Raw genomic sequence first — 13,401 nt, forward strand, 5'->3', positions numbered from 1 at the left:
TATCAAAACGTTGTTTTTTTTTTACTGTACAAAGGAGAAGCAGCACGTGGCAGCTCCTCTCCACCGCATCTCCTTAAATATATACATTTACATATTTTATACAACAAAACACCCACCACGCTGCAGTGTGGGGGGGGTGTTTTCTTTACCTCCTTGTTCAAAAACACAAAGTGGATGAAGCAGACGCTGGAGCTCATGACGCTTGTGCTTGAAGGACGTGTCCATTGTGGAGAGAGTCACTAAAACTAAACATGAAGCTACAGGAGCAGTTTACAGCTGAGAGAGTCTTGATTGTCCCCGTCAAACGCTTCAAACGGCAAATAAAATAAAAAATTTAAAAGGGGAAATATTACAATAACAGCATCATCGGTTCTCCACCGTGAACAGGTGACCAAAAAAAAAAAGAAAATCCCAGCACACCGTCAGTGTATTGCACATCATCGTCTTATCAGTTCTGGAAATGTGAAGAAAAATCAAACAAGTGTGTTTCTTTATAAGCAAGCCTGCGACTTTAGGCCGCCATGTTTGTGTGTTTGTTTTTTTGTAAACAAGGTACATTGTTTTGTGGAGCTGTAAATTTGGCCTGTCCAGCAACAGTCATGGTGTAGAGACCAAGGGAACATTTTTAAAAGACACACATCAGGCAGTGTGAGCAGGTGGACCCCAGAAGTGATCATTTCATTTAATAATAATATTAATAATAATTAATAATAATATAAAGAATCAGATTTGAATGTTCAAATCACTTGTAAACGGCACCCTCATGGAAAATGACACAATTTATATTTGCCAAAATAGCTCCATGGTTTGACAGTGTTTATGTCTGTTTTTTTTTTTTATTGTTTTTTTTTATTTTGTCAGTTGTACAAAAATATTAAGTCTCTTCTCTTTTTTTTTTACTTGATTTTGGACTCAGGACCCAGCAGTTTTCAGACCGGTCTGAGCAGCGGCACGGATGTGACGAGGGGATGGGAGTAGTAGACGCCGGGGTGCGGGAAGGTGAGCAGCGGCTGGCTCACGGGCACGCTGCCCCCGATGCCTCCGCTCTCCCCGGCCGAGTTCTCGTGGTAGAGGATGGGCACACGCACTATCCTCTGCGCCGCGGCGTGGCTCAGGTTGGCGGCCTCCAGCTCCGCGGCCAGCTGCCGCTTCCACTTGTTCCTCCGGTTCTGGAACCAGATCTTTACCTGCGTCTCCGTCAGGTGCAGGGACGCGGCCAGGCCGGCCCGCTCCGAGCTGCTCAGGTAGCGCTTCATGTCGAAGGTGGACTCCAGCTGGAACACCTGGCTGCGGGAGAACACCGTGCGCGTCTTCTTCTTGCGGCACGGCTTCTTGTCGTCGTCTCTCTTCTTCCACTCCTCCAGCTCGTCCTTCTTGGCCTCCTCCGTGTCGCTCTCCTCCAGGATGATCTCATCGCCGCTTTTGCTGTGGTTGTGCTCGTCGTCCTCCTCGTCGTCTTTGGCGTCCGGCTCGGATTTGAGCACCAGGTCCGGAGAGTCTCTGTCCGTGCCCGAGGTTGGAGAGGAGTCTCTGACGCCTAGTTTGTGGGTGACTGAAATGGGGACACAGGGGGATGTGGTCATTAACTGATGGACTGATGCTCTGGGTTTTTTATTAGGTTGCACTCAGCACAGACTGGGAGCTTTGGGAAACTGTGCTGGTTATAAATAGTGCCACAAAATGACATAAAAATAGACTATTTATAGTTACACATTACTGACAACACCACAATTAAATATGGACAAATTTAGCCACTGTTTTGCTCTAGTAAAACAGCCTAAAAGAATAAAACATAGGCCTGCTCTACTTCTTACTCTTATTTGAACAAGCCAGGGTTTTACAACCAACTTTCAGAAAACCCTCTTTGTTTCTTTGCATGAATGATGGTGTCATTCACATCAGCGTGTTTTAAATCGCACATGGATAAATCACACAGGGACAGGCTGTCAGTGACCCAGCCTCAGGGGTAAGATGTTCATGCTGAGCGCCAATAGACAAATCAAAAGCACGCTGCGCATCGTCACCCGTATCCGATGATTTCACGATGTCTGCTTCATTTTATGCACAGTGTGTCACTTTATTGATCTATTATCCCGCGTCGTGGCATAACAAAATGGGGCCTTCGTGGAGGACCAGGCGTCACATCACTATGTAGCCCATGCACTCTGTGGCGAGGACAGGGTGCATCACCAAAACGCGCTAAATCCACGTTTGGCGAGGATAGTTACGCACAGAGGAAATGGCCCAGAGAGTTCCTGGTTTTTAAAAACAAACATAGTCCCCCCCCCCTCTTTCTTCTAAATTCCAAAACATCAACATCGGTGCCCATAATACAACATTAGCACTTCACGACTCAGCCTTACCTTCAGTTCTGTGTAGGTGGGCGGCCGAGCCGAGGGTGTACGGGTACCACCACGCCGAGGTGCGCTCCAAGTAGTGAGCCGGTAGACTGAACCTCTGCGCGGGCAGGTCAAAGCGTGGGAAGTGCAAGTCCCCGACCTGGGAAAAGGAAAATCCTCCCTCCAGGGCCGCCTTGGTGGCCGCCAGCATGGGCCTGGGTTTGGACGGTTTGCTGTCACAGTTCAGCAGGTTCTTGATGAAGAAAGGCGAGTCCTTGGCCGGAGCGCACGTTTCTGGCGTTGTCTCTGGCATCGCTGTGGCTGCGGTGTGAACAGCGGAGCACCACGAAAGCAGGAACACGCACACACACAAAAAAAAGAAAAACAGACAACGCTCGCGTATCCGGACTGCGAGGAGCCCCTGGTTTTCTTCTATTACTATTATTATTATTCTAAACGCGGAGACTGGACTCACACCCGGGCGAGCGCGTCACAGCACGCGTCCTTCTCGGCTAGAAAAATCAAATAAAAAATGTTTGCGAGGTAGAAAATAAATAAATAAAGCGCGCGGACGTGGAGATGTCTCATTCCGCGCTCTCCCCGTCAAAAAACACGCAAAAGTGTGTCCGCCGTGTCAGTCAGTCTAGCGCCTGATGCTAATGATGAAATAAAAATGTCATCCAAGTTAAATGCGGAAAGTATAGGCGATTGGGCATGTACAATGGCAAATGGGATTAAGGGAGAGACGGCGAGGGGAGAGAGAGAGAGAGAGAGTGTGTGAGAGAGGGAGAGAGAGAGTGTGTGTGTGAGAGAGAGAGAGAGAGAGAGACCATCCTCCCTCTTTGTGGCTCGTGGCCGCGCTGTTCTCGCCTGTTATTGGTCTCATAGAGTCCAATTAGGCAGCAAATGAACACAGGGCTGTTATTGCGCCAAAAAGGAAGGTTTGGGATGAGCGCCTCAACACACAACTAACACAACAGTCAATCACTCACGAGCTTACTCAGAATCCAGATTGCTTTATTTAATTTAATAATTTTTAAATAATTTTTATCTCTGTATAAATTCAGTGACACATTTTTGAACTACTTTCACTCAGGCTGCAGGTGTGGGTTGTGGATAAAGTGTGTTTTTAGATTTTAGGAGATGTTAGACTGTATTTCTCTTCTAAAAACTCACCGAAACATATATGCATTTTAATATAGGCTGTATTCAAAACTCATCTGAGGCCTTACGGTGATACCTTTCCACAAGGGGTCAGTTTAAAGTGGTTAAGATTAATAAGGAGAAAATTGAGTGTGCGTGATAACCAAGCACATATTTCTAAATAATAATAAAAACAACAACAATAATAATAATAATAATACTAACGTAACAGTCAATTTAAATATAGCAAAAAAGAATTCCAATAAATAACACAGGTCTCAATTGTGTTAAAATTTGAATTCAGATATGAATAGATCATATAAAATATATCTATAAGAGTCACGATGCCAGCTGTGGAAATGTCAAATAGCTGCTCTTCAAATATTCGCTCCTCAGACACAATATGAAACAGGCCTGAGATCAGGCTGCAGCTACTCCACGTGTCACCAATGGGCGATTAGATTCATATTTCTAATTCATCGATTTTCAGAGAGGGACACTTCCACAATGTCTGCGGGTCACACGGTCATTTATCCCCCCTCCCCCCTCTAATCGATTTGGTTAATTCATCCCTCAGATTGCACTCTTTGTAAATGTGCTATGTATATTCACTCATTGATATTAATTGACTTGTTTAAAAAAGAAGAAGAAGAAGAAGAAGCAGTAGGAAAGCTGGTGTAAGAGGAGGTAGAACGGGGAGGCAGCGTCCTCTGTGGGCCATGTGGGTGAAATGCAAGTGTGTGGACATTGGTGTATATTGGGGGTGAAGGGGGTGAAAAGCAGAGTGTAGGTGTCAAGGTTAAGGTTTCACTGGTTCTGGTTTTCATCCCTGTCATATGTGGAGTTCTTACATGCACCAGCTTTTCCATGCAATTAACACATGTTGTTCATTTAGTGAGCTGCTCGAGTGGCGATATCCTGTTACTGTGATGTAATTACTGACTTTGCTTACGTTGCTCATCCCAACAGCTAGTTCATGGTGCTCTCACACTCAGGTGCAAATGTGTATCTTTGATTAGGAGCTTCTACAAAATCCAGAGAATTCACATTAGCCTGATAAATGCAAATATCTTGGGAATATGGCAAACTGGTCTGTGTCTAAAAACAGTTCGGGACCCATTGTGTTCCCTAGAGTACTATTACGAAACGTGACTACTTTCTGGCAAGTAAATAAAACCCTTTGAAGATGAGGCTAGGCATGCCTGATTTGATTTAACCCCAAAATGTACAGTTTATAAATGAATTCACAATTTTTAAAAAGTAAACACAGAGCAGCATATGACTGATAAATATAGAAATGGAATCAAATGTTTAAAATTAAATTAAATGTCGTTTGTTATTTGGGGGCTGTTCAGTGTGCAGATATCATTACTCTCCTCTCTATTATTTTAAACCTTAAGTAAAAGTAACTGTATTTATCACGTTAGCCTGTTTGGTTTTGAATAGTGAAATAGAGATTGTTGAGGAGCTCAGTCATATTTACACCACAAATATTAGCAGTCCAACATGGTGTCATGATAACACAACAGACGCTAACCCTGAAAATAAACAAACTATGATCCTGTGCTTTGAAAAAAATACATTTAATATTATGCATTGATAAGAAACATGCAGCAGACGCTGCCCACAGGCTACAACGGCCTTCTGAATGCTCCATAAGTCTATTTTTGTTGCTCCTCGGGTAGGTTACTATGACTTTTATATTATTTATTTCAAAGCGCCCAGATATTGATTATTTCACAAGGAAAAATGACAAATGGCAGGAGGGAATGACACGGTCAGCAGGTTCTATTAGAGAAATGATAGTGTTGCTCGTGGTTTGTTAAAAGGTCCAGTTTAGATACTTTATAGGTTTACATCCATCATCGTCTAATGACCTATTTGATGAAAAACACGCGCTGTGGTGACAACGGCCCTGTGCAGCCAACTTCACTTTGTAATTGCTCCCATATTAAATATAGATTTTTGTTTTGATATCTTGTGAGAATTCCTTTCTGTGGGTCAAAATTGTGATAAAAGACATGGATGCGATGGCGAGAGCTCGGAGGGAGAAAACTGGGAGGAGAATGGGAGGGTTAAGAGATGTTGATGGTGGAACGGGGAGTCTGTTGTTTTGAGTTCTGGACAGTGGTGGAAGGGAATATTCAGATTCTTCAGTTAAAGCAGCAACTCTGCAATTCAAATATAATCCAGTGCAAGCAAAGGTCATGCAGTGAAAATGTTATTTACGTAAAAATAGTTCAGTGTTAATATTTACAGTATGTAATACCTTGAGAGATTCTGTATAGCCTATGCGATACTATTACATCTGATGCATTAACGTTTAGTATTTTGTTGTCATAGTTTTATCTAATTTTAACTTTTGTAATGTAATCTACAAAAAAATCATATTCTGATCATATAGTGTTTTTAATCTGTAACTGGTATCTAATGCTGTCTGATCAATTTATTCAGATCTCTTACTTAGGAGTAAAGATTCTCTATTACTAGAAGAGTCTGACAGATTGGGCATTTCAGGGGCTGAATCCAATACAGATAAAAGGGAGTAAAACATTTCCAATACTGATATATACGAGGATAGATTTGAAATAAAATCGGCAATGATTCCTGAGATGTCGTTATCAAAACAGAATGACACAGAAATGTAATTGAGGGTTGATATTTTACAGTTCAACCATTAACTTCATTATTATTAACAGTAAATAAAAAGAAAACACAAATACAAACAAATACACAGAACTGTGCGGAGGAGTATGAGGAGTATGCAAGTGTTATTAGCAAATTGTTCATAACGTGTCAAAAGTACTCAATGCATAGTATTATTATGAAGTCATTTAATCTATAACATTGCATCGAATGATACAAAAATGATATGTAGATATTTTGTATGTGAAATCTTCATGTGCAAAATTAAACATGAAACATGTTTAATGTACCACAATACATGGCATTTTATAATATGTTATATATAAGTAATATAGTAAGTATAAAGTTCAGATGAATGTAGATGACTAACACATAACATCCGCCTCTAAAATGTAGTAGAGCAGAAGGATAACGCAGCATGGAAAAAATATACTCAAGTCAAGTACAAGTACTTCAAAATGGTGGTTCAGTACACTTAGTACCATCAATTTTCATAACCATATAGATCACATTCTGCTGTGCTACAGTCTATGGATATGATAGACTAAACATTATCTATAGCTGTACACAATAACTGTGGCCGAGGTAAAGATGGATGTAATTTGATGAATCCTTGCACGTTCCCTCTCTGAACGTGTTATTTGTTGTTGGTGAGAGGAATTGAAGTTGAGAGTTTCCACAACAAGCTCTCTGTGTCAAACTGCCTTCACACGGACGCTACATTTATCACTGAAGCCTGTCCAGCCTGTGTCCTTCTCACACTTTTAAGTGGCCACTCTGTGTTTGGGAACGAGACATTAAACCAATGAAGGCCACGCAGAGATCACTTGGATTTAAGCATTGCTTCTTAAAGTATAGGAAAGGAATTGGTGGCCCTCCACTGACCCGGCAAACTTTAATTGGGATTGTGCCGGTATTGATTGTAAGTGGCCTGGCGAATCTTGAATTACGGCCTGATTAGCTTTTACTCGGCCCCGTGCACCAACCAGTCGAAAGGAGCTCAATGTCATTCAGGTTGGAACACTTCAGCGGCCACTTGACTGGAGGGAATCTTGTTACTTTCTGTGCAAACGGGAAACAACATGTATTTAAGATGAGGATGACAGCTCTCCTGGCAAATCTACCTCAGTCACATGAGGCTGTGATATTCCCTCGGTGCATGATCAATCACTTTTAGAAATAATTTGAAAACATGTCACTTAGCATGTACCGTATGGGCACAGAGAAGATGTATCCTCCCTTTTTTTTTATCTCCCCTGCTCTCATTTTATCTACATTTTATCACTCCTTCTCTGGCTTTATTGTTTCTCAGCAGAGATGATGACCTCTGTAAGGTTTGGACGGAAGCAGTCACAGGAGCGATGTAGCCCTTTTTCTCTATTATGAGCAGCTTCATCCGAGCCCCCTCAGGCACCCAGCCTCAATATCTACCCTCTGTACCTCTAAAAACTCTGCCCTGGATCGTCAGCTTCTACCCAGCCCGCCTGGATGTGTCATTACAACTGGGTAATCTGGAGAGGGCAACAGAAAAGTTCTCATCAGTGTCAGGCTGAGATATAGACATGGGCCGGGTAACAAATGGCCGAATGCACAGGCAGCAGAGCAGACCATCAATAAAGCAATTTCTTGTGTCATAACAGCCGCGTTTTTCCTAAAGCCAGCCTTTCAAAACTTTTCCCTCTGCAAATCGCTGCAGCCCGACCATTAGAGTCCTGCCTTGTGAATTTAATGGATTCCGTACAAATAATATTCCACCATAATGGAAAAGGTTGAAGTCACTGAAGACAGATGAAGTCATAAACACATATAATTGAGAATCAAAGACCGATAAATTTTAAACTGCTATCCATTCTCTCCTCTTAGATGATGATCTATGTCAGCGCGGCTGCAGGAAAATGGAAGAGATTATGGGGGGAAATTATAACAATAAATTTTCTAAACATACACCTTGATTATGCTTCGATTTTTTTTTGGAGGGGCAGCGGGCGAGGGAGGGAGGGGGGTGGGGGGGGTTTGAAAGAAGGCTGGAATTGCTGAAAGCTTGCTGGCTAAATGGCACCATAAAATAGGTTCCCTGCTCTTTTGCCTGCAGAGCGGAGGCATGCCTGGAGGTGCGATCCCCCCCACCACCCCCGCTCTAAATGGGGGAAATGAATTGTGTAATTTATTGCAAACGTGCACACAGTGAGATTAGATCAGCATATCCCATCAAAGGAACAACAATCAATCAGCCTCTAGTTAACAGCTTGAAACACATAAACCAGGGCACCTAATGGCTTTCCAATTTAACAGATTGATAGACTTATCCGGTCCTAAGGGATGAATTAAGAAAACTGGGTACTTTCACACAGGCACTGGCACTTTTGACAGGACCTTTTCCCCTCCCTCTGGCTTACTTACTATCTTTGCTCCCAAATATAGAGATAAGTTTAACCTGAAAATAAAGAGAAAACCGGTTCTCTCCCCCCCTCAACTCCCCCTCCCCCACCCCCTCTTTCTGTTTGAGAAAGCCCTCCAGAGCTGATTTGTTATTCAGATGAGGCGGCAGTGGAAGTGTGTCAGATGTGGAGAATGGGCTCATTTTAATGACCTGATTATCGCGGGTCATTTGGAACTGTGAAATCAAGGGAGCTATTCAAAGCCACTTAACAATATCTAAATGTGACCTGAGTGACCCGTTCAAGAATGTAGTCTGAAAAATAAAAAAAGGAGCTTGTTTGTTTCATATCTCATTAATCCCGCCGCTGATTCATGGAAACTCATCAGCAGAAATATCTGAGGATCACTCAACACTTTGATTTGGGAAGTATTTGCTTTCCTCAGACTTGAGGAGTAGCTGCAGCCAGCAAGCAGTCAGTTAGCTTAGCTTAGCATAAAGACTAGGAACGGGGCAATATCTGGCATGACTTTAACACATTGCGGGCCCTGGTACTTCCGGCCTCCTCCATGTTAGAGGATGGGGCATAGGCCTAACAACAAAGAAAAAAACATACATCAAATAATTTTTTCTCAAAGATGATTTCTGTCATTTTTAGGTAGTTCTTATCACACTGATGTATGTTGAAGTGTTTGTTTCACCAGTAGTTTGTGTAGTGGTTTTAGTTGGTTATTTCATGCAGTAAAAACGGGGTGAAACGTCACGATTGACAGCTGAGACTCACTCTGGATTGGTCGAGTGCTTTTATCAGTGGGATCTCGATACCGCGGATCCATCTCCCGATCACTGCTGCACTTAATCTGTCTCCAAAAGGGCATCATCTGCACAAGATGGCTCATTCACAACACATTCAAATAAGGTTAACTGGCTGTACTGTCCTGTTAAGAGCTTGGCAAGGAACCCAGAGCCTTGACCCAGAGAACTGGTGTAATGCACACTCAGTGCCACCACATTATTTTGTCCACAACCAAGGAGACAGCTGATCCCTCTGTGCCGCTGCATAATAGAGGAGCTGTTGGTATCAAAGATGGGATCTTGAGAGGGATGAGAAAGTGCTGCCCTCGACCCCCGTGAGCAGAGCAGAGGAAGCGACTTGAGTGCGCACCGGACAGAGAGCATCCAGACGGCAGAGCTCCTCTCCACAGCCTCAGTCCTCTGAGGCCAGCGGGCTGGGACATACACATGTGACTGATGTGTGCGCTCCACTGTAATGTGGCAGAACTCCACATTAACCAGAGGAGCCACATCTTCTCCCTCAGAATTAAGTATGTGAAGGGCTGGGGTCAATTTTCATTGTGACTCAGACACTTGGAGGAAATGGATTGAGATTCAGCTCACGGGTTTGGGGATGAGCCAAAATTGATTACAGATGGATCAATAAATTGGCTAATGAATAAGAGCCCATTACTAACCAATCAAAACTAATAGCACTTTAACTGCCTCTTTGTTCCTGCTCTTCTATCAGGTTTGCAGAGAACCTGCACTTATCTGACACGAGGGAAGGAGGAAATACCCAAACACAAAACAGGAGCAAGACTATTAAACTCAACAAGCTTCACACTTTCCAAGTCAGAGAGCAAAATTGGTGTTTTCCTACTTGACACTAATATTCATCTCCTCTCTGTGGACACAACTCCACTGACCCAATTGTTTGGCCTGTGAGCTCAGTAAAGGAGCAGATGATTACAGAGAGAGCGGCCAAACATGATTGCGCCCCCTCCTTGTGACGGACAGTAATTGGAGTTTGTTTGCTCTCTTTTCTCCCTCTCTTGTGTCGCGGGGTGGTAAAGAGTGTTATTACTGTCAGCTGATTAGTGTGGCTCCTCTGCCTCTTCCTTCAGCTGTCAGGACGCACTAATGAGAGGAAACCTGAGCAGAGACAAGTGAGGCCAGCGCACACACACCGACACTGAATGAGTGAATGAATTTAACATCCGCAGAGTGAGTGTGAGAGAATCATTCGACCCTAAATGCACCAATCTTTTTATTTAGTGGATTTTAGTGTTGTGATACCGAACCAATGTTTATGCAGCAGTTTGAATAAAACACTTGATTGTTTCTACATAACAATGATTCCATGCACAACGTGAGTTTACTTCACTGACCTGCAAACATATGACCCATACACTCGAAGATGGACGAGGCATGGATCGAGGTCCAGCTGATACACGTGCTCCGGTTCAACCTGTTTTTATAGCATCAGATTTCTAAATAAAATCAAACTTAGCAGAAAAAACTAACAGTTAAAAGATGCATCAGTGTGGTAAAGTCTGCCTAAATTCACAGAAACCATCTTTGGGTAAAATATATTTGATGTGTACTTTAACTCTGCAACGTGGTACATATTGTAACATTACTGTTTTTGTTCATCATCACGTTAATTCAATATCATATTAGCAATATTACCTCTCATGTGCATTCTTAGCTAGGTGTACCTAATAAAGTACCTACTGGGTATAGACAAAGATACATAGAGAAAATATGGATATACAAAGACTCAAGCGCTATATACATACAGACCATTTACATGTTACATGTGATATTAAAACGACCCAGAGAGGCTATGTCAAATACTACCCAAACATACATTTAAATAAACGTCATGTTATTTTCCATCTTTTTAAGTAAAAATGGGACACATGTGAGGGACCTTAATGGATCCCTCACAATGACTCCCTTAATACATCAAGCATTCACAGCAGCCACTGACAACTCTATCTCCCTTACATCTGAACACACCCCAAGGTCCTCAGGGCACCCAGGAAAATTAACCATTTAATAGCAATAAATAACAGAGTCTGACTGAGAGGGACTTCAAATCAGCCTCTCTCTCCCTCTCACACACACACACACACACACACACACACACACACACACACGATTGTAGGTAAAATCCTTGTTTTCACATACACACCATGGGTAGTGTGTACATGAACACAAAGATGTTTTCGGCAGTACTGGATTGTAACTGTCAAAGATTTGAGGTACTTTTACTTTAATTGAAAACTTTTGTATGATTCTACTTTATACTCTGCTTTAGCTACTAGTTACTTTTTATATTTATATAGGATTTATAAGATTCTGTTTAGAAAGATACGCTGAGATGAAAATGTATAAACTGTAAATAAAAGTATTAGCTTGCTGCAGCTCTACTTCAACCAACTACAACAGAAACTTCTCCTGAATAAAAATGCTATGATGATGCAAATATTTTTTACATACTTCTACTTTTTTAAAACATCTTTAATGTAATGGGTGTTTAAGCCTGGCTTTATCTTCAGTGATGGTTCAGAATACTTCTTTTACCACCGTTTACCTTGACTGATCTAAAGAACTACAGAGATGATCTGTGCTATTTTGGACTCTGTTACACCCACACAGAATCGTTACATCTATCTTAATGGCATTCCCATTAAAACCTCCTACTTCTTTCTTTGTTTCCCTCCTTTTTTCCATCTCTGACGAGGTATATTGTTACCGGCCCCTGTATTATTCAAAATGGAGCATTGATTATTTGTAAAAACATAAGTGCAAATCAAATCAACATTGCTCAGGGACAGATGAGAGCTGCCTACCTGTGCACACACAGGAAAGGGGGCCAGTTATTGACCAATTGATTTGATGTGAAGGAGGGGCATTTGTTTTCCCGCAGCGAGAAGACCTTGACTGTAAGGCTAGCAATCACTCCACCTCCTTACCCCCAACTACAACTACCTCTAACACCCAAATGTGTCCTCAATCTCCACTGCAACGGGCCCAGGTATGCAACTTTTCCGTCAGCACCGTTATGTATTTGGCTTTCTATTTCACTTTAATAGGGGAGAAATTGGCAACATATTCTTTTACAGCCCCCTGGCACCATTAGAAAGCCTGCTGTCATTTGGATTATTTATGAAAAACTATTTCATGCTTACTTACATTTGCCACTTATTTTCCCCCAGTGTGACCTGCTGCAGATTTAGTTCCATTTCGAAAGCCTTAAAGCCAATTCTTTATGTCTGCAGGTCAGCCTCCTCGATTGAGTCAAGATTGAAATACCAGCGTGTAGTGGGGAAAGGTATGGCAAGAGGAAACCAATAGTCTTTTATTGTGTGGAGGGCTATAGTAAAGAGAACAGGAAGGGGAATACTGAAAAAGGAGAAGCGATGGAGGGGTGAAGGCAGTGGGGGGGACTTGGGGGTGATTTTTAGGCGGATATAAAATCGGAGACACCTGCAGAAATAAGAGGGAATGCAAAGGCAGCAACAAAAGTTGGAGGAATGAATGGGCCACAAACATCCAACTGCTTGTGAGCGGCAAAGACAACAAAGAGCGGCCAAGAACTGAGTCAGCGAATTGGCCCAGAAAGTAAAAACACAAAGGACATAAAAGGAAAATTGCTCCTAAATCCTCAAGATTTTATATTTCATCCAAAAACATGTCAAATTCCTTTCCCTGCGTGTTGTTTTACAAGGACTACAATGATCAACTTTGCTGGTTTCCCCTGTATTTCTAGAATCTATACTCATATTCTCATCTGTAGAAGGAAATTGGCAATCTTTGTCTTTCCACATATTAAATAAATCAAAATAAATTTCCCCACTAAGGAGCTTGACGGCCCAGGACAAAACAGTTACACTCCCCCTCTGGAGCCCGCATCTATACTCATAATCCCAAACTGTATAAGATGGGTTCTTTTACTCTCCATTGCACACAAACACACACACACACACACACACACACACACACACACACACACACACACACACACACACACACACACACACACACACACACACAAACACACAAACACACACACTCTTGATCTGGGTTTGGCCCGGTCTTTATACAGTGACC

General features: G+C 42.3%; 1 protein-coding gene across 1 annotated transcript; it reads right to left on the reverse strand.

Annotated features, from left to right (window-relative positions):
• Positions 1 to 3,294, reverse strand: hmx3a (H6 family homeobox 3a). Its single transcript, XM_035171824.2, has 2 exons — positions 2,364 to 3,294; positions 1 to 1,552 (listed from the first exon to the last, which is right to left on the reverse strand). Exons 1-2 carry the CDS (start codon positions 2,650 to 2,652, stop codon positions 930 to 932), a joined length of 912 nt encoding a protein of 303 aa, XP_035027715.1. The 5' UTR covers positions 2,653 to 3,294; the 3' UTR covers positions 1 to 929.
• Between the last annotated feature and the right edge of the window lie 10,107 nt (positions 3,295 to 13,401).

This window comes from Hippoglossus stenolepis, chromosome 12 (assembly GCF_022539355.2).
Source record: "Hippoglossus stenolepis isolate QCI-W04-F060 chromosome 12, HSTE1.2, whole genome shotgun sequence".
Lineage (NCBI taxonomy): Eukaryota > Metazoa > Chordata > Actinopteri > Pleuronectiformes > Pleuronectidae > Hippoglossus > Hippoglossus stenolepis.

Bases quoted from the DNA above. Each gene is read 5' to 3' on its own strand.
- hmx3a (XM_035171824.2), bottom strand. From the start codon at position 2,652: ATGCCAGAGACAACGCCAGAAACGTGCGCTCCGGCCAAGGACTCGCCT. The intron at 1,553-2,363 runs GTAAGGCTGAGT...TCCCCATTTCAG, and splicing joins CCACCTACACAGAACTGAAG to TCACCCACAAACTAGGCGTC.